Raw genomic sequence first — 21,889 nt, forward strand, 5'->3', positions numbered from 1 at the left:
GGACTGTTTAGGATTTTCAGTTTTGTTCTGTTAGATTACACATTAATCTCTGTTTCTGTTCAGGTTTCCTTTCCTCTTCCGTTTGTTTCTGCTTTGCCTTCCATTTTGCTCCCCTTTCCAGCTGTTAATCACCTCCTCATCCACCCCTACCTGCTCCCTTCCCCACCTGCATTCGTTTAGATCTGATTAGCTCTTCTGGTTCCCCTCTACTTCCTCAGAGCACTCAGCTTTGTTTCCCTCACTGTTCTCCTCTGGTTCCTCCGTCATACTTCCTGGTTTCCATGTTTTGCAGATCTCTATACCTCATGTGTCTTTCTAACAGATTCTCCCTGTAAATTATTCATCTCCATCTATTAAACATACATTATGAGACTCAACATGTCTTGAGCTTCAGTTCAGTTCCTGCACCGCACCTGACCCGCTGTGGAGAAATCGTCTGGAAGTGTGTTTTGTTTGTGTGGTTGTGTGTGGCGGAGACAGAGATTATTACCAACAGCTGAATTTGCATTAGCGATTGCTTCTCATTTTTCAGTCTTTTGTATCTTTGTGTGTGTGTGTGTGTGTGTAGGGGTATTGCAGGTGGACTGTTAATCCTAATCCACTCGTGAAGGGTTGTGTAGAGCACCAGCAGGCCATTAGTGACTCCGTTGTGTACGTGCATGTGTGTGTGTGCATCCTTGTGTGCAAGTCTACTCATGGACCAGAGTGTGCACTCGCAAATCCACTGGTGCACGCAGTTGTGTGGGTGTGCGTGTGTGTGTGTGTGAATGTGCATGCAAGAGTGTAATCTGAGAGTGGAGAGGGGGTTATAGGGCCATTAACCCATGCATTAGCGCTGACTGCAGACAGAATGGGGAAACGGACTGAGGATGAATCTGGTGTGTGTGTGTGTGTGTGTGTGTGTGTGTGTGTGTGTGGGTGTGGGTGTGTGTGTGTGTGCGCGCGTGTGTGTGTGTGTAGGAGATGTGATGGTTTCAGGATTTTAGGGGAAAGGGACAATCAGGGTTAGGATTTAGCACTGAGGTTGATGGGGGGGGGGTTGAGTGCATTAGGGAGTGTGTGTGTGTTTGTGTGTGTGTGTGGGCGTGTGTGGAAGGGATTGAGGGGATCTGACCCATTAAAAGCAAACAGACACATCCTGCGTTACAGTCAGCTGTCCCACCATAAAGGAATCTCGATGTCGTCCTCAGACCTTACAAAAGGATTTCTGTGCAGTTTATTGCAAATCTCTTTTATATCTATATTTCATATTGCATATATCTTCCCAAGTATGTCCTCATAGAGGGAGGTGGAAAGAAGACACTAGAAAACTTATGAGCAGTCTCCTTTTACTGTGTTTATTGCTAAAGTATGTCTAAAAATTCATTTGTTTAGAGTTGGCTTTGATTAATAGTAAGTGGAACACAGATTCATTTTAGAGTGGATCGCAACTTTCCTTTGTTTCTCTTTACTTTGCCACTGTTATGTAATGTTTTTTTTTCTGTTTGATTTGCCTTTTTTTTTCTTTGAACTGAAATGAACGCATAAACTTTCACAAACTTCACGATGCTGTGAATCTACTCTCTTTTGAATCAGTCATTTCTGCACCGTCATCGTCGGCTGCCATTCAAAACGCGGGCAGGAACTTTCAAAACTAATTTGTATGAAATTTGGATGAACAGCCTGTTCAAATTTGTTTAAGCAAACTTGAACTAATCAGACTGACAAAATACTCTCAGTCTTTGGTCGTCTGGCGATGGAAGCAACATGGCGTTGATTATTTGGATGCAAATACAAACAGCCAGACGTACGCTCTCTCTTTGTCTCTCATCCCTGATCCGGCTAGGAGTGCAGATTCGAACTCCGCATTTTCAGGCTGGACTGGTCCTACGATCATCAACTTCTTTCACAGTTTGAATTTATTATGGACTTTCAAGGAATTCACACAAGGTCAAAATTATAAATTCAGGCTCAAGACAAGAACTGGAAAAAACTCCAATGTGTGTCCATGCTGCAGTTCAAAAGCAGACAAGCCCACGGCCCAAAACATGCACATTAAAGCTCGACTTGTAGTTAAATTTGACTCATTTCAGAAATACTTTATTGGTCCCAAAAGGAAATTAAATGTTGTAACTCATATCGTCCACGTTCCTTCAAATAGTCGTCGTGGATGGTGATGCTGTGGAGTGGAGGGATATGTGGCAGCAGTCAGTCTTGCAACAAATCTGAAAAGGCCTCTGACTGAAGACTTTTAGTGCATGACAGTAAATGTCATACGTGACCATTGTGACTTGCTCACAGCTCATTTTCCAGACAGGAGAGACAACATTTCACAGCATCATGCAATGGATGGCACCATCGGTTGTTAGCAAGCACTGCTAATCCACCTCGTTAGCTTTCGCCGCTCCTCTCTGTTTGGTTAGAAAGCAGAGCAGAATCATGTTTAAACCTGGAAACTTGAGCTAATGCATTGAGTTTGCACAGATTTGCATATGCAGTTTTAAGCAAATGCAATCCAGACTCAGCTTTGAAATAAATAAGCTAGTACAGTCACTCTACTGTAACAGACTTCACCTGCAGCTTTCAGGAGTCAATGTGAAGCAGATCTAAACATGCGGGCAGAAACCTTATAGCAGACGCTAGCTTATCTGAATTGTGAGAGTTGATCCTCTACCATTTAACAAGTCACTGGAGAACACTTCATGTAAATAAAAGTAGTTCATGTTGGACACAATGAACTTTGAATTTTTAAGTACCGAACAATGAGTATGCTTTATGAAATTTAATTTGAACCAACTAAACAATTAGCTAACTTGGTATCTGGCAAACAGACAGCGAAGCAGGAAGCCTGGTTGGTAATATGAGGTTTAACTGCCTCTGAACACTCTCCAGGCAGGGGTTGCAGATTTGCAACAACTTAAACAGTCTTTTCAAATAATTTGAGCCTGAGAGGGTTAAAAAAGTCAAATTCAGTCAAATTACAAGCCAACCCCATTGACTTTCAGTGACCTTTCGCCTGAACAACGGTGCGTCTCAGAAGAAAGTTCAAGGAGAGGAAGCGTCATCAAAATTAAATGTGACATTAATGACATGTTTCAATCGATTCCACACATCTTTCTCTTTTTGTGTTGTTATAGAGATGAGTGGTTATATTTTGCTACGTCAATTCGTATTGTAAAATCCACTGTGTGGACTGACATTGAGTAAAGAGTCGGGATGGACAGGGGATAGGAGAAGCCTCACTTGGACAGAAATAGAGAGACCAAAAAGTTCTGACAGGAGGTACAAAGTCTTCCCATATATTCCGTTTCTCTATTATTCATGATCTGTGGAGGCCGGAGAGCAGAGGAAGTTTTTTGCGTTGCCTTTTTCTTTGCGGTCTGTCCTACTACCCAGCATTCTGTTTTTCAACCTTTCCTTCTTGTGTCAAAATTTGATCCACTATGGTAAAAATGACTTTAACACATTCATGTAAACGGTTGTTGTTATAATAAAAGATGACAGCTGCAGTAGATGAGGGAATCTACTGTATTTCTGTATTTCCCTCGGCCGCCTCGTTTTTCCCATCCCTTCTCGCAATGATTCCAACAGTCTGTGACCTTTTCGTGTACCGTCATATGAGGTGTGGGTGCAGCGGTTGCAAAAAATCCTCACGCCTCTTGAAATCCAACACATTTTGTCACACCAAAAATTGAAACTTTTGTGTATTTTGTTGGGATTGGACAGGAAAGACTAACACAATCTACAGCATAACGTCAACATTTCTGAAAAGCACAGCATGTATTTTTCTCTACAAATTGGCTCAGCTTGTGTCAGCATCAATTTTCAAGTCTCGCCACAAATTCTCAGTTGGTTTTGGACTTTGACTTGGCCATTCCGTCACGCACTGATATGAAACTTAGTCAGTATTGATGTCTGATATTTTTACTGCTGTTTTGGCTGATAGCCGATATTTACTGATATTCTATAAAATTTACTACAATTTTGACACTGGAAGCAACCACATCAACTACATTAGTTCATGGTCACCATGTTCATATCAACCAGGGTTTGCTTATCAAAAGGATACTGATGTGTCAAAAAATGACTAACATCGTCCGATACCGACATTGATGCCGATACATCGTGCATCCCTGATCTAAACCGATCCGTTGTTACCCGGATTGAACGTTTAATGCTAATGTCCTGCTGAAAGACGAAAACAAGTCTTTTAAAAAATCCTGCCGCAGTTCCCAGACTTTGTTCGTTGTTGAGGGGCATCCGTGCGTCAGCGGGTGGATCTCTAGTACAACAGAGGAATTTATTGCACCAAAGCATAAAAAAAATAAAAAACCCAGGACAACCAGATTGTCTAAAAATCTTCTACTTTATTAAGTAAGGTAAATGTTTTTGTAAAACATTCAATAAAAAAACGGTCTACAATTTATTGCTCATTGTCATTCTTATACTAGGACTTTTTGATCTGATGCATAATTTTTCCAAAGCACTCCCACATAGAATATGTTGCTAAATATCAAGACAAGGTCTTATACAGTCGTTATGTTTTAGTATTAGACATCCACATCCAAGTTCAGATCATGGAAAAAACAAACCAAACAAGTAAAGCTACAGAAGCAGGACGTGAAACAGACAAGGGACAGGCAGAGACAGGAGTCCTCTCATGTACGTCTTTTGTAGGTTTAGTCCAGACAATTTGGAGCTTTTCCATTTGGACGAAGCACGTTTCAGACCTATTTTAAATTGCAGAATTGAAGACAATAGTCGGAGGGACTCAGGTGGACGGTACAAAGGCTACAACCCTGAAGCCCAGAAGCAAATCGAAAGTGAATGGAGGCTCCTCCATAGTAGGAACATTGTTCAAGATCTTTGTTGAGATTGAGGTTTGCGGATTCGGTTGTGTTCAAAGTAATAGCACTTCTACTCCAATCACTAGTCCAACGGCTGCTTTCACTGGACAACTGAGTCACAAACTATTCCACATTACCAGTTGTTTACTAGCAGGTGTTGTACACTGGCTCGGTGCAATAAGAGAGCGGTCCGTGTAGCGTTCAACTACTGAGGTCGTTAATTGTGTGAGGAAAAACATGGCGTCAAAGAGGCAGCGTTTATTTAAGGACGAAGGAGCAAATGTCACTGTTGAAAAAAAATGACGTTTGTAAGCAATCGCAAAAGTCTATTTATGTCTATGACGCGTAGACAGTAGCTACGTTTCCATTCAATTATTGTTAATTTGGAGCAAACATTTGAAAATGTCGCAAAAAAGACAATGTGAAATAGGCGTTTTTCTTACTACTGGTTTGGAGCACATCAACCAGGCTACGCAAAACGTGACTTTGTCGGATATCGATGCTACACATGGCAGAGGTTGAAAACGAGCATGGACCACATGTCCCAGAAAAACAGAAGGAGGTTTCCGGGAATGTGTTGCTATCGGCCAAGTTGGAAACGTTCTGTCATGTCTCCCAGATTCTGCGATGTTACATGATGCCTGGAGAAAGAACTGCAAACGGCAACAGCAAAAACAAATGATTGGTCAAGTGAGGTAAAAGTTCGCTACATCAGAACGCATCGGCAAATGTTTTTTTGTCTCTTTAAAAAAAAAACAAAAGATAAAAACCGCCTTGCGCGAGTGCAAAAACATTTTTTGCGAAATTGAGTAAGTTATTTCGAATTTTGCTGTTTCAGTCATATAAGATATTTTAAAATGAGAATTAAAAAGAAAAAAAACATTCATGGAAACGCAGTGAGTGTTGTCACGGTATGAAAATGTTTCTCATGCTATGATGTTGGCCCATAGGGATCATTTTACAGAAAAGGAAATTCCTTGCAGTACCTAAACATTCCTTTTCTGCTACTTTTTGTGGAATAACAAATAAAGCATTTTGTGATTCTTTATGTTTTGACATTGCTCGCATTGTGCAGGGCTGTCACTTTGAACTCAACTGGTATTTTTAAGATTTGTTGTTACGTCTAGCGCATTTTTGGACTGTAAAACATGCTTTCGCAGCCTGTGTGTGGACGAAACTTGCTTAGCAACTCTTGACAGCAGAAAAAAAAAGTGAAAATATAACTCAAACTCACTTGGGAGTAGAGTACAACTCCCGGGAGCAGCCGCCGAAACACAAACTGAATCTGATTTAATACAGTACATAGAAGATGTGAAGCTCTGCTGTCCCAAGTCGCGTCCAGACTCCGCTGTCCTTGCCAAGCTTCCCTTGGTACACATTCTCACTGAGTAGCGTGCATTTATGTGTGTGTGTGTGTGTGTGAGTGTGTGTTGTTGCTGATCTGGCCAGCGCCCCGTGTGTGATGCAGCTGCAGCCCACATGGGAGCTTCTTGTCCAGATTTGTTTCTGAAAGTATGCACACATATACACAAGATTGCAGTCACATGCACTCACAGGCCACCTCTGAGGTCAGCAGTGATGTCGGAACCTCATGCCACATATTTACATTCTCGTTTTAAGGAAACTGTGTACAAGGCAGTAGTAGATGGCGATCTGGCAAGGTGGAGCTTTTTTTGTTGTTGTGATTTTCTTTTATTTTTTTATTCGTTTTTTTTTGTTGTTTGTTTTTTGAGGAGGACATAAGGAGGAAAGGTTGCGACTATATAAAATAGCATAAGCTTAAAGGAAGTTCTCTTCAATAAATAAATAAATAAGTTAATAAGTTAAAGGGGTCCGTCTATACATGTGAGGAGGGATGCATGTGAAAGGTTTCTTGCATTGGTCTCCACGGTTGTGCGTGGTCTGCAGGGGCCGTGGTTCAGGATGAGAGGGAGCGGAAACCTAAACCTGCCCAAGAGACCCAGAGTTTACCTTTGCTATGACTGGGCTTGGAGAAACATCAACGTCATGACATTCATGCTAAATTTCAATATGATGATTGTCCTTGAAATTAAGTTGTTGTTTTTTTTTTTTTTTATCTGAAAAGGGCAGCAGTCATACATAACAGGAAGCTAGTTTTGGAAGCAGCTCGGGTGCTAGCATGGTCTGCACAAACGTTGCTAAGTGTACTCACTGAGGTATTCTTCAATCAGCTGTAGTGGCCACATTCAGTAGGAGAGTGTTACTACTAAAGTGGTCGTTTAAGAGATTTCTGGTTGAACAGTTTCTCAGGGGAAAAGTCAGATTTTTACACCACAGGACGACGTTAGCTACTTGGACCTGTCGCTGCACACTTAGCAAGCAGCAGGCTGCTAGCTATGTTTACATTGATTGCTGTGTTTCTGTGATAACTTCACCTAAGACAAACGTTTTTATCATGTTTATATAATCAATTTTGGGCAACTCATGGGCCCAACCAATTGTAAGTGTTTTGTAGCGCCTGTACGAAGTAGTGGATTATTCACCTTCTGTCCTAGTCCAAGCAGCTACCGGGGATCCAATCATTTTGACTCCTTTTGTGTTTTCAGTGTGGCAGCTGAATAATTTGGTGACCATTTACTCTGTGTGCTGCAGCAAAGGGGCTACTGTTATAGTGTGAGGTGTCTAAATATAATGCTATGACAAAACGTCTTTTTACAATTCGTGAGGGGTATCTTTAAAAAAAAAAAAAAAATCAAAAACATTTTACTTGTCCAGAAGTGCATCGTTTTTTATTGTCGTTGTGTAAAGAAGCCATTTTTAATGACTTTCACATTTATGCTAAGCTAATTTTGCTAAATTTTGTTGTATTTCAGTATGCTTGGCTGTTGGATTCTGTAAGGACTGGACAGCTAATAAATTATTAAGTCAGCTTTTATACTGAAAACTCAAACTTTTTCGAAGCAGATTTTTTTTTTCTCCACACAGCCCCAGGCATGATGACTGCCAGGTCTGTAGCACTAAGAAATCACTTAAGTAGTGCCTTTCTGATAACATGAAGTTGGCTGAAAGATCCCACAAAGCAAAATATAACGATGCTAACATCCATTAGTCTGGAAAGATAACAAGAGTGTCTCAAAAACAATTAACCAAACAAATTTTTACAAATCTAGCAAAAAGTTTAATTACCAATGTCATACTAATACGTGTCAATTACATTAAAGGACTAACATTACACCTATTGCAGGGCTAGCATGCAGATAGCTCATGGTTTCAATTTCTAGCTTGCAATTGAATTTAATGGTGGCAGAGGGAGAACAAACTGAAGCAGATCATAAAAACCCATGTTAATGGCTAATTTGTTGGTCTTGCTTGGAAAGCAATCTGCACAAAGTGGGCTGCCAGTTCATCATCAAGAATAATCAAGAAAGACTTTTTTTATTCCAAACTTTAAAAAGAGGCATTCAACATGTCCACTTGCATGCTCCATTCTGCAGACTATTTTGTTAGCATGGATTGAACCTAAATTGAACTGTTTGCTAACAGACAACGTTAAACTAGGCTGTTAAGATTTACAATATCTTTCTCTGCTATTCTTAACATCGGTATTTTTATGTTAATCTATGCCAATTACACAGTAAAAGCAAATGTTTTTATTGAAAGAGTTACTTATTCACTGTCAAGCATTATTGTTGGTGAATTCTCTGTTTTAGTAAGTTTTTTTTTCTTTTGCTAATGTCTTACTTGGAAAATCTCTCGTTTTAGTTAAAAGTAAAGATCACAATGTTTTTAATGACAATGAAAGTCTTGCATTTCTTCCACCTGCAGTCAGTCTGGCAGTGAGAATGTGATTCAACATTGTATTACACATCACTAATGCATTAAAGTGGGACTTAAAAAAAACAAGATTGCAATTGGCAGCAGAATAAATAAATAATCAAACAGTATATTCATACAAACCAGTGTAGTACAAGTAATGATTGTTGCTCTCATATCATAGTAATGCTAGATTGCCGTGGCAAGGAATAAACTCGCAGAGAAAGAGTCAGACAAGGTTTAGAGTGATGATGTGTGCGAGTGTCAGTGAGTGTTTCTGTGCCCTTGTGGTTGTGTGTGCGTGTGTCTAGGGTGAGGTGGAGGGGGGGGGTAACAGCTGTAGTACATTCATAGTGAGGGCACATTGGGCGCTGTCCGGCCACTGCCCTCACAGTCCGCGTTGGCTTCAGGGGTCATCTGTAGGGTTACTGTTGACACACGTGGTCCTGGGAGGATGTATGCTTCCTCTCCCTAGAGGAGGATGCATTTGCCTTTCTCCACCCATGGGTTGTTCTTCATCAGCTCTGGGTTTAGAAAGGGATCCTCAGGGACGCCGTCCTCAATCCACTTGACCAAACTTTGTAGAAAGAAAGAAATTATTTTTTTATTCCCAGTATGGTATGCTATGCTATGGTATGGTATGGTATGGTATGGTATGGTATGGTATGGTATGGTATGGTATGGTATGGTATGGTATGGTATGGTAAGATATGGTATGATATGGTATGGTATGATATGGTATGGTATGCTATGGTATGATATGGTGTGGTAGTATATAATATGGTATGGTATGGTATGGTATGGTATGGTATGGTATGGTATGGTATGGTATGGTATGGTATGGTATGGTATGGTATGGTAAGATATGGTATGATATGGTATGGTATGATATGGTATGGTATGGTATGCTATGGTATGATATGGTGTGGTAGTATATAATATGGTATGGTATGGTATGGTATGGTATGGTATGGTATGGTATGGTATGGTATGGTATGGTATGGTATGGTATAATGTAGTATGGTATGATACAGCATTGTATGGCATTGCTATAATATGGCATAGTTTGATATGGTATGCTGTGGTAAGACATGTTATGGAATTGTATAGTATGGTATAATATTGTATGGTAGGCATGGTATGGTATGATGGCATATTATGGTGTGGAGCAGTATGGTATAACATGGTGTGGCATAATATGGTATGGTATACACCAAGTATGAATACTGTACAGTGCAGTGAGACCTTCCAGACATTTCTCTGTAAAGGTTTGCAGCTGAGACCTATATACTCACTCTGTGACCGTTTTGGAGGATTTCTCTCGTTTGAAGGCCAGCTGGTATTTGAGGCTCTCCACCTCCTTCTTCATCTGGGGCAGGTCCATCTCATCCATGGTTGCAGCTTGATATAGGGTTGTTCTACCTGCATATATAGAGATGAGACCAGAGTTATATTTATATAGCACACTGTTCAAACAGAAAGCCGACTCCATACATCAGTGCCTTGTGGCAAGATCACAACAAAGAACAACTGGCTTGCTGCTGAGCAGTTACACCTATTACCCCATAGGATGTATTTGTAATCCTTAAAAACTGGAAGATAAAATACATTTCTTTTAGTAATCGTATTCAAATATTCAATTTTTAGAGGTAGAAACACTTTTAATTTCTTCCTGCCAGGGTTAATCATGGTAAAGTAGATTAGTGGAAGACACATAAAGAGAGAAACTGGAAAAGATTTGGATTTTCCTGCCAGAAAGAAGAAAAAGAACAGCATGTACTTTTGCACCGTCCCAATTCCCATGGAAGTCTATGTGTGACCGAACCTTCCTCTCACCTTTACATCCATAGAGACCAGAGAGATTACTGAGGCAAGAAAAACGTGTGAAAGGCAAACAGAACATCCGGTGGCTAGATTTCATTCTTTAATAGACCATTTTCACATTTTGATGTCAGCAAAGTATAACTGACTGTAGGTATCAAGTCAATATACAAACAATGACATGGAAGACAATAACTGATTGAAATTATTGTCTACTGTTCAAGTCAAGTTGATAGTAATGAGATATGGGGCATGCACAGCATGACATGGTATAGCACAATACAGAATGATATATTATGTTTTGATGTGTGTTATATTTGCTTAACGATCTGAAAGATTTCAATGTGACAAAAAAACAATCTGAGGTCAAATACATTTTTAAGACAGCAAATACTTTTCCACTGCAATGTATACCAACGTTTCAAAAAGTAACGATTCCCTGACCATTAAAGCATTCTGTCGGGCTGGGTGAAATGCAAAATAAAGCAATATAAGCATTTCATCACAGTCCATGTTGATAACAACTGAAACATCAATACATGGAATTTCTTCTGTGCAGTGACAAAAAAAAAAGAAAAAATCTTTACTGTTTAGCTAGAAATAAACAATGAAATGAAATTCTGTCAGCTCCCAGATAGTGAGATGCTTCTTAAAGAGAGAGAGGCCAATTTCAAGGCGTTAAACTGCAAAGACAAATTTCTTTTATTTTTGATACCTACTGCATTTTTATAATAACTGAAAATAACATAGTTACTTTACTGTGCTATAAAATGACGCTGTGTGCCTAGAAAATACATAATATCTCCGTTTTAAGATTATAATATGCATGGATATGAACATAAAAAACTAATAAAACACAAATGAAGCGCATGCTGGAAAACGCCAGGCTGCCAAACATGGCTGTGGTTATCGCCTCACAATAATCTGACCTTCATCCTCTTCCGCTGGTTTTTTTTTTTTCTGACTTCTGTTCTCACTCCACACCCACATTCTGTGGCCATTAAACCTTCCCAGTAACACTGTGCGCCTCTTGTCTTTCTCCTTCTACTTGTGTAACAATATGCGCATCCATATCTGTGTGAGATTTGGATGATAGGGGATCTCATATGCGCTAAAAGCCGAGATGCTTCAACACAGAAAAAAAACCCCCCCGACTTTTTAGGCCTTGTCCTTTATGCAAGTGAGGATTTAGTGAATGCGGAGGCAGAACATAGCAGCTTTGAATTTACTCTCTATTTCACTGAATGGGAAGTGTGATTAAAAAAAGAAAACTTTTAGTGTTTTTCATCTTCAAATTCACTGTTTTTATCATTGGTTTGAGGTTGTGTTAAAGCTGAGGTAGAACTCTGGTGAAGACAAAAGCAACAAAAAATGTGGAGGAAAAACGTCCTGCTGCCCGCTTAGCTCCTCCCCACGCAAAACCTCCGGCATAGGCAAAACCTAAAAATAGAAGGATTCCGGTGGGACTCAAACCCCAAACCTCCGAGTGGGAGTCAAGTGCTGAACACCTTCAGCAGCCACATCCTACCTCTTCCAAAGAATTCCCTCTTGATCCGGACCGAAAAGAACCACAAAACCCAATAAAAAAAATCTGATAAGAAAATATAAACTTCCTTCCAGTAATAAAAAGTCAGCATGACTGGTTTTAAAAATATATGGTTTCAAACCTGCTCCATTTTTTTTTTTCATTTTAAACTTGGGTTGGGCAATATGGACTTAAATGTTATATTTCCTAGTATTGCGATAACGATAAAAATGATTCTAAGAGCTATTTATTACTTCATTTTAGGCAACTGTGTGGGCGGCACAGCAGTCATGAGTACAAATAAAAAACATAGAGTTTATAATACTTTTCTTCTGGACACCAGTCACATAAGGAAGTGAGACACGAATCAAATGTATTTATATTTATTGATACTCTCATTGGATACACTTTGAGGAAAACAGTAAAAAAGGCAATAAGTTTTTTTTAAAAACATCGCTAATTGGTTTTCATCATAACAACAATAAATTCATATCGAAACTATTTTGAACTTGTCTCAGTTTAGGCCCCTCGTCTGGTTCTATACCCAGTGACGGGATAAAAAGTTATCCGCTAAGATATCACCGGCTTATCATTTTTTAGCAGAACCTCACTTCTAAAACGCTGAGCCATCACTTGAAGGATGACACAGTGCAGACTGCTTTGCATATTTACAAATGTGCTGAATGCTTTTTTATTTCTACAAATCCATGGATTTTCCTCCACTTGTCTTATTTTCACTTGCTCTACATAAAAAACTTTTATTGTCGCTGCCAACTGCTGCAAAAAAGGCCAGAGCTACACCTGTGACTCCTGTTCTACAAAGCCAAAGAGTGACTCCTTATTGCCTAAAAGAGAATGATGATCCCTTACTTTTTGTTTGCACATTGTTGTAAAATCCAATTATAGAGGAGGAAAAAAACGTGGTTTCAACAGAGGCTGTACTGCGAGTAAAAGAGATTAAAACAGCAGTTAATTAATAGGCCAGTCGCGTGTGTCCTTTAGTTAATAAGAGGAAAACATCGGGTGCAACATTACACCGTGATGTGTGAGTCTCCTTCCAGTGTTAGGCAGACAGGGAGGTAGAGGGATGGCCACTTCCTGCCTTAGATCAGATTTCAGCTGCGTCCTCAGGAGACAGCAGCAGGACTGGATGTTTTCTTTTGTCTGCCTCCATCGATCATTTTCCTTTTCATGCCTCTGTTGGCACTTCACCTCCTATTTCCTCACTCGCAAATATTCATTAGCCGTACATGTGTCTGAAGAGCTCTCTTTTTCTATTTCCTGCTACATTTCTAGCCATGTTGCAGGTTGCCCATGTGTTCCTGAAATCACAGCTGATTCTGAGGCTGGGTTTACATGAGACCGCTGCCCGGAAACTTCCTGTCGTTTCAGACGTCGACAAGGGAAAAGCTCCACATTCAGATGGCGGCGCCTGGACAGCTTGGATCAGTTGTCATGTCAGGCCACTAGAGGGCGCTGTGATTTTAGCATATCACTGAATGCGCATGCGCTTGTGGCCCTGAGCTATTTCATCTTTGGCAAAAGACCACGAGCCATTTCTCCTGCTGGCGCTGGACTCGCTCGTTTGTTTTGTTGTATTTCCCCAGAATGCCGTGCACCATGGTCCACTTCCTGCTCTTGGAGCGTTCTCTGGTCCGCTTGGCATTAACATGTTTTTGAACTGGACAAGAGTTCAAATTAGCCGAGCGAGCTCAGTAACAGCGAGCTAGCCATGGAGTAAAGTGCAGCGATATATTTATAGTTTTCTCTTCTTACCACATCAATCACTTATTAATGATCACAAAATAAACATTAAGCCTAAAATCGTACCACAGCAACAGACTGAATGGTCTGCTCTTTGTGTGGGAAATATTCTGAGTGATTTATTTTTTTGTTTTGTTGTCAGTTGCTATGGCAAGGAGCCTGCGCATAGCTGCGCTGATACAGAGAGCGAGAAAGAAGTGGTTTTGAGTTGTACTTTCACGGTTTTCCCCTTTGCTGTGGAGCACAGCACGACATTAACATGTCCAGGTTTCATTGAGTTAATGGATATTATTGTACGGTGGCAGCGCAGCCGTGGATGAGATGTAGAAGAATTGTCCTTTTGCCCTCCAGAAATTTCCTCATGTAAACAACAACATGCAGAGGCGGTCTGTATTTGTAAATATGATTAAGTCAGTGTCTCACCAACTGCTAGCCTCACCGCGCGTCACTGATTTATGCGGACCAGAGTTGGCCTGTTTGGTCTGCATCGATTACACATCAGAACGGACCGGACTTTCTCGGAATTGAAAATGCAAAAAAAAAAAAATCACTAAACAAGAATATGAAATCCTAACGACGTCGCATCTAACCAGTGTTGTCTCTTTCATTCTCATCCACCTGGATATGATATCCTCCCTTTGCTTTTCTATTGTCCTCTCTCCCTTGCCGTCTCAGATTACTTGCCGAGTCACTGATTACCCACCCATGTAAATTTGCCCATATTCATGTTCTGACCTACTGCAAACACAACACAATGTTAATAAAGGACAGATTGTTGTTGGGCCATTGGTTCAGTGTCGACATACGCCGTAAAGCTTAAGACCGAATTATCAGTCGATTCAGCTTTTCTTTCAGCTGCAGACTCACTTTGTACCTTTCACTGCGCTCAGATTTCCGATGTCCGTCTGTCTCCTGCTGTCTTCTACAAATGCCCTCTCACTAAGTGCTCTCTGTGCATTTACACACATTTGAAACAGTTAATCCATTACTCTATGCATTAGTAGCCTCTCCACCTTTTCTTTCAGTGAGGTCCAGCCAGTCGCCTGTGATGATCATCGTTACTGCTGACTTCATAAAGTCAGTGTAAGATTTGTTTAGAGAGGTCTTTGTGGAACAGTCGAAAGTTTTCAGTTGTGGGGTTTAAAAAGATTATCAATGATAGGAAATATCCTAATCTTATCAGCAACCTGTCCTCTTCATAGGATTTCCGACTTTCCTGAAGTTAAACGCCTGCAATGCCAATACTAATACATCTCAAAATCTTTGCTTCATTTCCCAGATGAAGAGAGGATTGGAGGCGTCCGAAGAATCAACTGATAACTGGAATCGGACGATGGCATGCTTGTTACCTGCTGGACAGAAATGAAAGAATCTCAGAAAGTGTTTGGTTTCTGAGAAACTGGTTGATAGTTGGTATTTTTTTCCAAATGATTTGCTCCATTTAGGATTATTCATCTCTCAAAGACAAAAACTGCTTTGACATCCTGGTGAGAAGTTGCCAGCTCAAATACTCACCTATTCACAGGTTTCTTCTAGAACATAGCTGCCATTTCCAAAGCAAATCCAGGATCGAAATTAATCTTCCTTCTCACTGATTGGCTGCACCTCCAACAGCAGAGACAATAGAGACTATAGATATTGTCTTCTGAGGTAGTGCTAAGGCAGTATCTACAGTATTTAGAGTCTGAACACTAAATATTGAAATAGCCAGTTATTGGTTTTCTTATATGCGGCCTCAATTATTTATGGATTTTAGCTATCACAATTGTGTTCTCTTTCACCTATGAATACCTTGGGATCCACTGTATTTTTTTCTTTTCTCTTCTTCCCATCTTCGTCAATAGCATACAAGCCAAGCCGTCAGAGCGCTTCCATGAGGCTGTAGTGTTAAATGCAAAAACTGTGCCCGAAACTGGGACTTTCAAACGTGTGGCTTCGCTTCCATTACAAACGTGCGCTAAACGTTTGTCGATGTTCCGCTGGAAAACCTGATTCCCCTCAGTGGACTCGTCACAACCACACTTCTTCAAAGTGATTCTCTGGCACCAACCTCAATTGTGCCAGTGGTCTGACACATTCAATGCAATCTATAAGCCCAGCTTGTATAGAAATGTGAACCATCTTATGTCAGACCATAAGTGAACACGGCAGTGGTCTAGCACCCACTCCTGCTCTTTGATGGCAGTTTTGTATAGAAGAGGCTTATGAGTCTAGCATCGAGCTAAAAGCTAAGAGAACTGGGAAGGTTGCCAGGAGGAAGTCAATTTTATATGTGTATTAGAAAAGGACCTCTTTGTTCAGGCCCCACAAAGGCACATACACACAAGTCACAGAAATAAGATGGACGATTGGAGGATGAAGTGATGTATGTATCAAAGAACAGATGGAGTTCACCAAAGATCATCATTCAACAAAGTCTTTCTGATAATCGGATATAGAATATGTGGCTTAGCCTATGGACATGGATGGATGATGACAAAATGGCGTTCTGTGCAGAGTCTTAACATGAAAGATACATCACTGCACATTTTGACAAAAGCCATGGATACTATTAACGACATGATATTGCAGTTATTTCCCCCAATATTACAATTTAGCTGAAAATCTTCACAATCCAATCACCTGAGTATTTATCCATGCACTTTTACTGCACAACTTAAAATTCTTTTAAAATATATAGAATTTTTTGAGGGGGGAAATATGATGTCACAAGGTTCCTTAGACCTTCAACATTTACTCGGCGGTGAGGCATAAAGGAGATAAATCATGTCTTCCCTAAAGGAGGTCCAGACTTCATGAATATGAGACAAAGACATCACACAAAAAACAATACATAGGTAGTTTGCAAAGTGGTGCAATGTTACTAAATATTCGACTGTGGTGTGAAATTTTACACAGCACTCACAGAAACCAAGTGAATATCTGAAGTGCACCTTTAACTTGAACTTTTCATTAGTTCCTTGCATTTTCTTCAGTAAACCTCCTTTCTTTTTGGACTCTTAGCCCTGTTTTTTTTTTATCATTTTCAGTGCGGTATAGCTTGTGTCTGTATTAGCACATGTGTTGCGTTAAAGACAACAATCTGAGTTTGGGTGTCAGATAGGACAGCACAGTGGGGTGGTTGTTTTGGGGGTGATATGTAGGTCAGATAGTGATTTGGGTCAGAGCATCCAGAGATTAACCTTTACTCCCCTCTACTCTCCCATCTTTCCAGCACTCCCTTTTACTGCATGTGTGTGTGTGTGTGTGTGTGTGTGTGTGTGTGTGGTGTGTGTGTGTGTGTGTGTGTGTGTGTGTGTGTGTGTGTGTGTGTGTGTGTGTGTGTGGGGATGTGGGTGTGTGTGTGAGTGTGTGTGTGTGTGTGTGAGTGAGTGAAACAGTGGGTGTGTGGGGATATGTGTGTTGCCAGGGCTTAACATGTTCACTGAGGATGAACCAGGGAACCAAAAGTGGAAGAAGCAAGAAAAACTCTGAGTCTGAGTGAAGGAGGGAAGATAAAATAAAGAATATGGACCAATAATAAGACGTAAGAGACAGAAGATTGGATCAGAGTGAGCAGATATTCTTGCTTCTATAACTACCGCATTGTAAATAGAGGCTAAAAATAGAAAGGAAGAGGCAGAGCTCTTTTGACCAGCGGAGAGTGAAAACGGAGAAAGAAAGGTGATGCTTAATCTGGCAAGGAGATGATTTGAAGGGCTAAAACTTCTTGACGCATAGCAACGGTGTTTGAGCTTTTAAAGCAGTCGCAGTCACACATTTCAGCTCTTCGGTGAGAACCGAGCGCCCTGAAAACCAAAACGGGTGATATCACACCAGTCTGCATTCAAACATATTCAGTCAATAGAGTCTAATCGATATGGAATTAGCCTGGATGGAATTATGTGTGTATGCTAGTAGCAGACTAAGAGTCTGTCAATGCGGCTAGCTAAGCTAAAAAAAAATCAATCAAACGAACACGAATGTAAAATAGTGATGATGACAGAAAACGGTAGCAAAAAGACAAACCATGTTAGAACGTAGAACAACCATATCTTAAGTAGAAAGAACCAAGGACAGATGTAATACAAGAGGCACAACCAAAGCGCTTCAGTAAAACTAAACAGACTTGTAAAGATGCTAGCTAAATATAAGGTGTTACAAAACAACACAAAAAGACAATATAATTCACAAAAATGGTCACCTACGACTAATACTGCTTTGAAAATATCCTGCTTGCAATATGAGAAAACCTCCAGGAGAACCCCTGAGTGTCTACAAGGCAGCTAAACGTTTTCAGAAGAACCTGAAACACCTGCTAAATAACAAAGCGTCTTCCAAAGGACCCTAAATGCCTACGGTGTACTAAAACTTTCATAAGGACATTAAATACTTATGGTATAACAAAACAACTTCTAATAGATCCTGTACACCTTCAATGTGGTGATAAAGTGAAACAAGAGTCAGATTATTATTTTTTTAAAAGACTACAACAAACTTCAAATCGAACCCCAAAAAGTGCAATTCTTCTCGTTGAGGTGACCGCTGTCTAGTGAGCACGAGCTAATTGTGGTCAGGATGGCTTCGCCAGCTAACGTTTTAGTAGGAGCTATAACTAGAAACTTTTAGTCATAAAAGTTGAAGCGCTGTCCTTAGGTGTGAAGAGCCCTAAAGAAATGAGAAAAAGAAAGTAATAAAACTTTCATAAAGACATTAAATACTTATGGTGTAACAAAACAACAACTTCCGTTGTGTCTTGTTCTCGTGAGCTCAATATTGTGTGCGTTTCGGCATTGCTACAACCCTACTTGTTAGGCTTAAAAAGTTGTTCTCAAATTTATTTTGTAAATTTGACAAAATAAATTTTGTCAAATTTATTTTGTTAGGCTTAAAAAGTTGAGAACAACTTTTTAAGCCTAACAAGTAGGCTTAAAAAGTAGTTGTTTAAAGAACAACTACTTCATTACAGCTTTTTGACTTGACCACAAACCAATTGTGTCTTGGTCTTTTTTAACAGGAAAGTTAAAACAGACAACTGAGTTTAATAAAAATGTTTGTTAAGTCTTGACTTTTGTCCCTGAAGTGGACAAAAGAAGCGACTTTGGGGATAAAGACGTGTTTCACCTTTGACACGCAGACTTTTTTTTGTAAGCATGATTTTTGTTACGGGTAATCAATTTACACTCATCCAAGTAAATATGTTAATTACTACATTTATTAAGTTAAACAAGCATAAATAAATTTGACAATTTTCCTTTTTTTCAGTGCACACACAGACACACAGGTACTTCCTTGTTTTTTAGTTGATGATCTACAAGGTTTGCAATTTATTTATTCTTTTTATTTGCACCTCAGAATGCATATAATACAAACCCCTTAAATATTGCACTTAATGAAGGATTTACTCAAAAAACAAAACAACAAGTTGAAACTTTTTACAGTTAAAGTCAACAGGAAATATTAGCTATTTTTGAATGGTGTCATATTTGTTGAGACAGTTCTGGATTTAGTCATATGCATCGTTTCATTGTTTAGTGGGTTGTTGCTATGTATTGTACTTCAATTTGATTATCCCAATATAGCTTTTTGCTTGTTGACTCCAGAGTCATTATAAAAAGAACGATGAGAAAAAGATTTGAGTAATTTAAAGAATTCGAGCAAATCATGTCAAAAGACTGGAACCCATTTGTTGAGTAAGTAGCTCCAGGAGCCTCTTTGGTCAAATTCCATCAAATCTGAGCCAATCATCACACAAAGGGTTAAATCCTAACAATCTGGTTTTGTAAGTGCGTCCTGCAAATTGTGATCATGTCTGTGAGCTTTCCTCACAATTCAGGCCAAAGAGAAGGACGAGGAAGGAGGAGGATGGGAGGAAAGGAAGAACAGAGGATAAATGTGAGTTTTATGTAACAGCCGTAGCTTCCATGGGGCCCAACAGACAAGGTGAGAGTGGAGGAGCTGAAGCTGGACAGGACAGGAAATAGAACAAAACAAAACAAAACCCCATCGACCAATAATTCACTTTAAAAAAAAAGTAACTATCGCGCCTAAATGATCCTAAATCCTGCGCAGAGTTTGAGTCTGTTTGCTTGCAGAAACCGGTAATATCGAAAATCAAACTGAATTCCGATATTACATTTCACACGCATAAAAAAAATGAAGAAAAAAGAAACAACAACAAAACAAACAAACAAAAAGACTCCCCGCTGCAGGAATAAGGAATAAAACAGCAGCCCGAGCTGAGCGGTAAGGGGACGATGCGGGTCGCATCTCTTACCTCACTGACGCGCCGGCGGCGGCTGTTGCTCCGATCCAAGTCCGAGGATGCAGGAGAACACTGCAGCACCCACACACACACACACACACACCCACACACACTACAAAGCACACTAAAACACACCGCCGCTTTAAATTTCCCGTGCAGCACCGCCTAATGTGCGCGCGCCTTAATTGATCCGCTGAGAGAAAGATGAAGGTAGAAAAAGGGGGAAAAAAAAAAAATCCGCAGGATTTCCGGAGTGAAACAGATGATGAGCGGCGTGTCAGTCTGGATCTGGAGCTGGATCTGAAGCTGGATCTGGATCTGGATCTGGATCTGGATCTGGATCTGGATCTGGAGCTTTTTGTTTGGAGGTTCCTGTTGATGCTGAGGTGTGTGAGGTAGTGCGCCTCGGATGTGCAATCTCCGGCTCTCTACCGGGATCCTCCTATATGAGAGAGTCAGTGTGTGTGTGTTGAGAGAGAGAGGGAGAGAGCGAGAGGAGGAGGAGGAGGAAGAGGAGAGATACTGGGAGTGTGCATGTGTGGTCCCCGAGGATGCGAGTGGAGAGTGGACCGGCTTCACCAATTTAAAGGACGGGCAGACCTCAAACTGTCTGACCTCTCTGTGCTGGACACAGATTTTTCTTAGTTTTTTTTTTTTTTTTTGCCACAGTCTTAGTTTGTGCCCGATATGGACACCGAGTCTCAAAAGCAACATACAGTGAAACTCGTCGCTGGCAGTTTTGTACCTAAAGATCTTCTTTGCAGAATAGTGTAAGGGAGCATTCACACCAGTGTTGTTTAGTCCGTTTTAATGACCCTCAGTTCGTTTGAGGAGGTGTGAACGAGCACCCGGCCTCTGATGCGGAAAAAAGCTCTGGTTCAGCTAGAAACACATCTCAGTTCGGTTAAGCTGGACTGTGGTGCCGGTTTAAATGCAAATACGAATGCAAAGTGTACCAGAAAAACTTCTCCAAAATGGAGGAAGCAGACTACATGCATGGCATTCTGGGTAAATAAAAACAAACGTGTCGAGCTAGCGGCAAAAATGTCTCGAGGAATCCTCTGACCCTTACAATCTGACCCCTGATTAGTTCAGTTGAGCTCAGTGTATTCTTCGGAGGTTTCCGTGTTGTTCCCTTCAGAGGCTCCTGGTGCAGCAGCGCCACCTCAGGCGAGGGAGGTGAACAGGTTTCTCAAAGGGTTTGAGTTTGCTTAACACAGTGCAGTGTGAAACAGAACTGCGGCAGCTGAAAATGCAACAAAGTTACACTCCAATCGAACGAAGTCTTCCTGATTATCAAGTGTGGAAACACCTGATGACCTCAGGTTGACTCCAGAATACATTGGGTCCCCAAACAACCCGAAATCACCAGACTTCATCAAAATTCTTCATAGTTGGGGTTTTTGTGCTGATGTGTTGTTGGTTTTGGCTTCATATGGAACATTTCAGAGACGCTGAGTTAGATTTCCCTTTTAAAGCAACTTAGTCTCATAATTATAGGAGTGCAAGGCGAATATGCGAATGTTTCCTGGAAACCAACTAAAGTATGTGGAAATTTGTGATATGACCATCCAGCAATTTGCCTTAATGTAATAATCTGAGTTATTGGAATTGTAAAATCTATGCCTCCTGAAATGTAGACATAGATTCTGTCTTTATACATACTTTATACCAAGGAGAGTCATTCTATAGCTGACCTTCTACCTTCCCTTGTTGGAAATCAATGGGACCAAAAGAGAGAGAGAGAGAAAAAAAACTCTACAAGCTATTTCAAGGCTTTTGTAGCTCAGTGTTGCAGCCAATTTCCAGATATTTCACACCTTCTGTGAAAGTGCCTGACCACTTCTGTTCCCAGAAGCAAGCAGGCTGAGCACAATACAGTAAATCAACCAATATGAATGGATTTTGTTGCAAGCGGCTCTGGGCTCAGGCTTG

General features: G+C 40.4%; 1 protein-coding gene across 1 annotated transcript; it reads right to left on the reverse strand.

The window, feature by feature from the left end:
- Positions 1-4,326: 4,326 nt before the first annotated feature.
- gng13b (guanine nucleotide binding protein (G protein), gamma 13b) lies at positions 4,327-20,408 on the reverse strand. The gene is made up of 3 exons (XM_055036245.1): positions 19,967-20,408; positions 9,896-10,022; positions 4,327-9,177 (listed from the first exon to the last, which is right to left on the reverse strand). Exons 2-3 carry the CDS (start codon positions 9,991-9,993, stop codon positions 9,072-9,074), a joined length of 204 nt encoding a protein of 67 aa, XP_054892220.1. The 5' UTR covers positions 9,994-10,022; positions 19,967-20,408; the 3' UTR covers positions 4,327-9,071.
- Positions 20,409-21,889: the final 1,481 nt, after the last annotated feature.

This window comes from Poeciliopsis prolifica, unplaced genomic scaffold (assembly GCF_027474105.1).
Source record: "Poeciliopsis prolifica strain line A6 unplaced genomic scaffold, Auburn_PproV2 SCAFFOLD010, whole genome shotgun sequence".
NCBI lineage: Eukaryota > Metazoa > Chordata > Actinopteri > Cyprinodontiformes > Poeciliidae > Poeciliopsis > Poeciliopsis prolifica.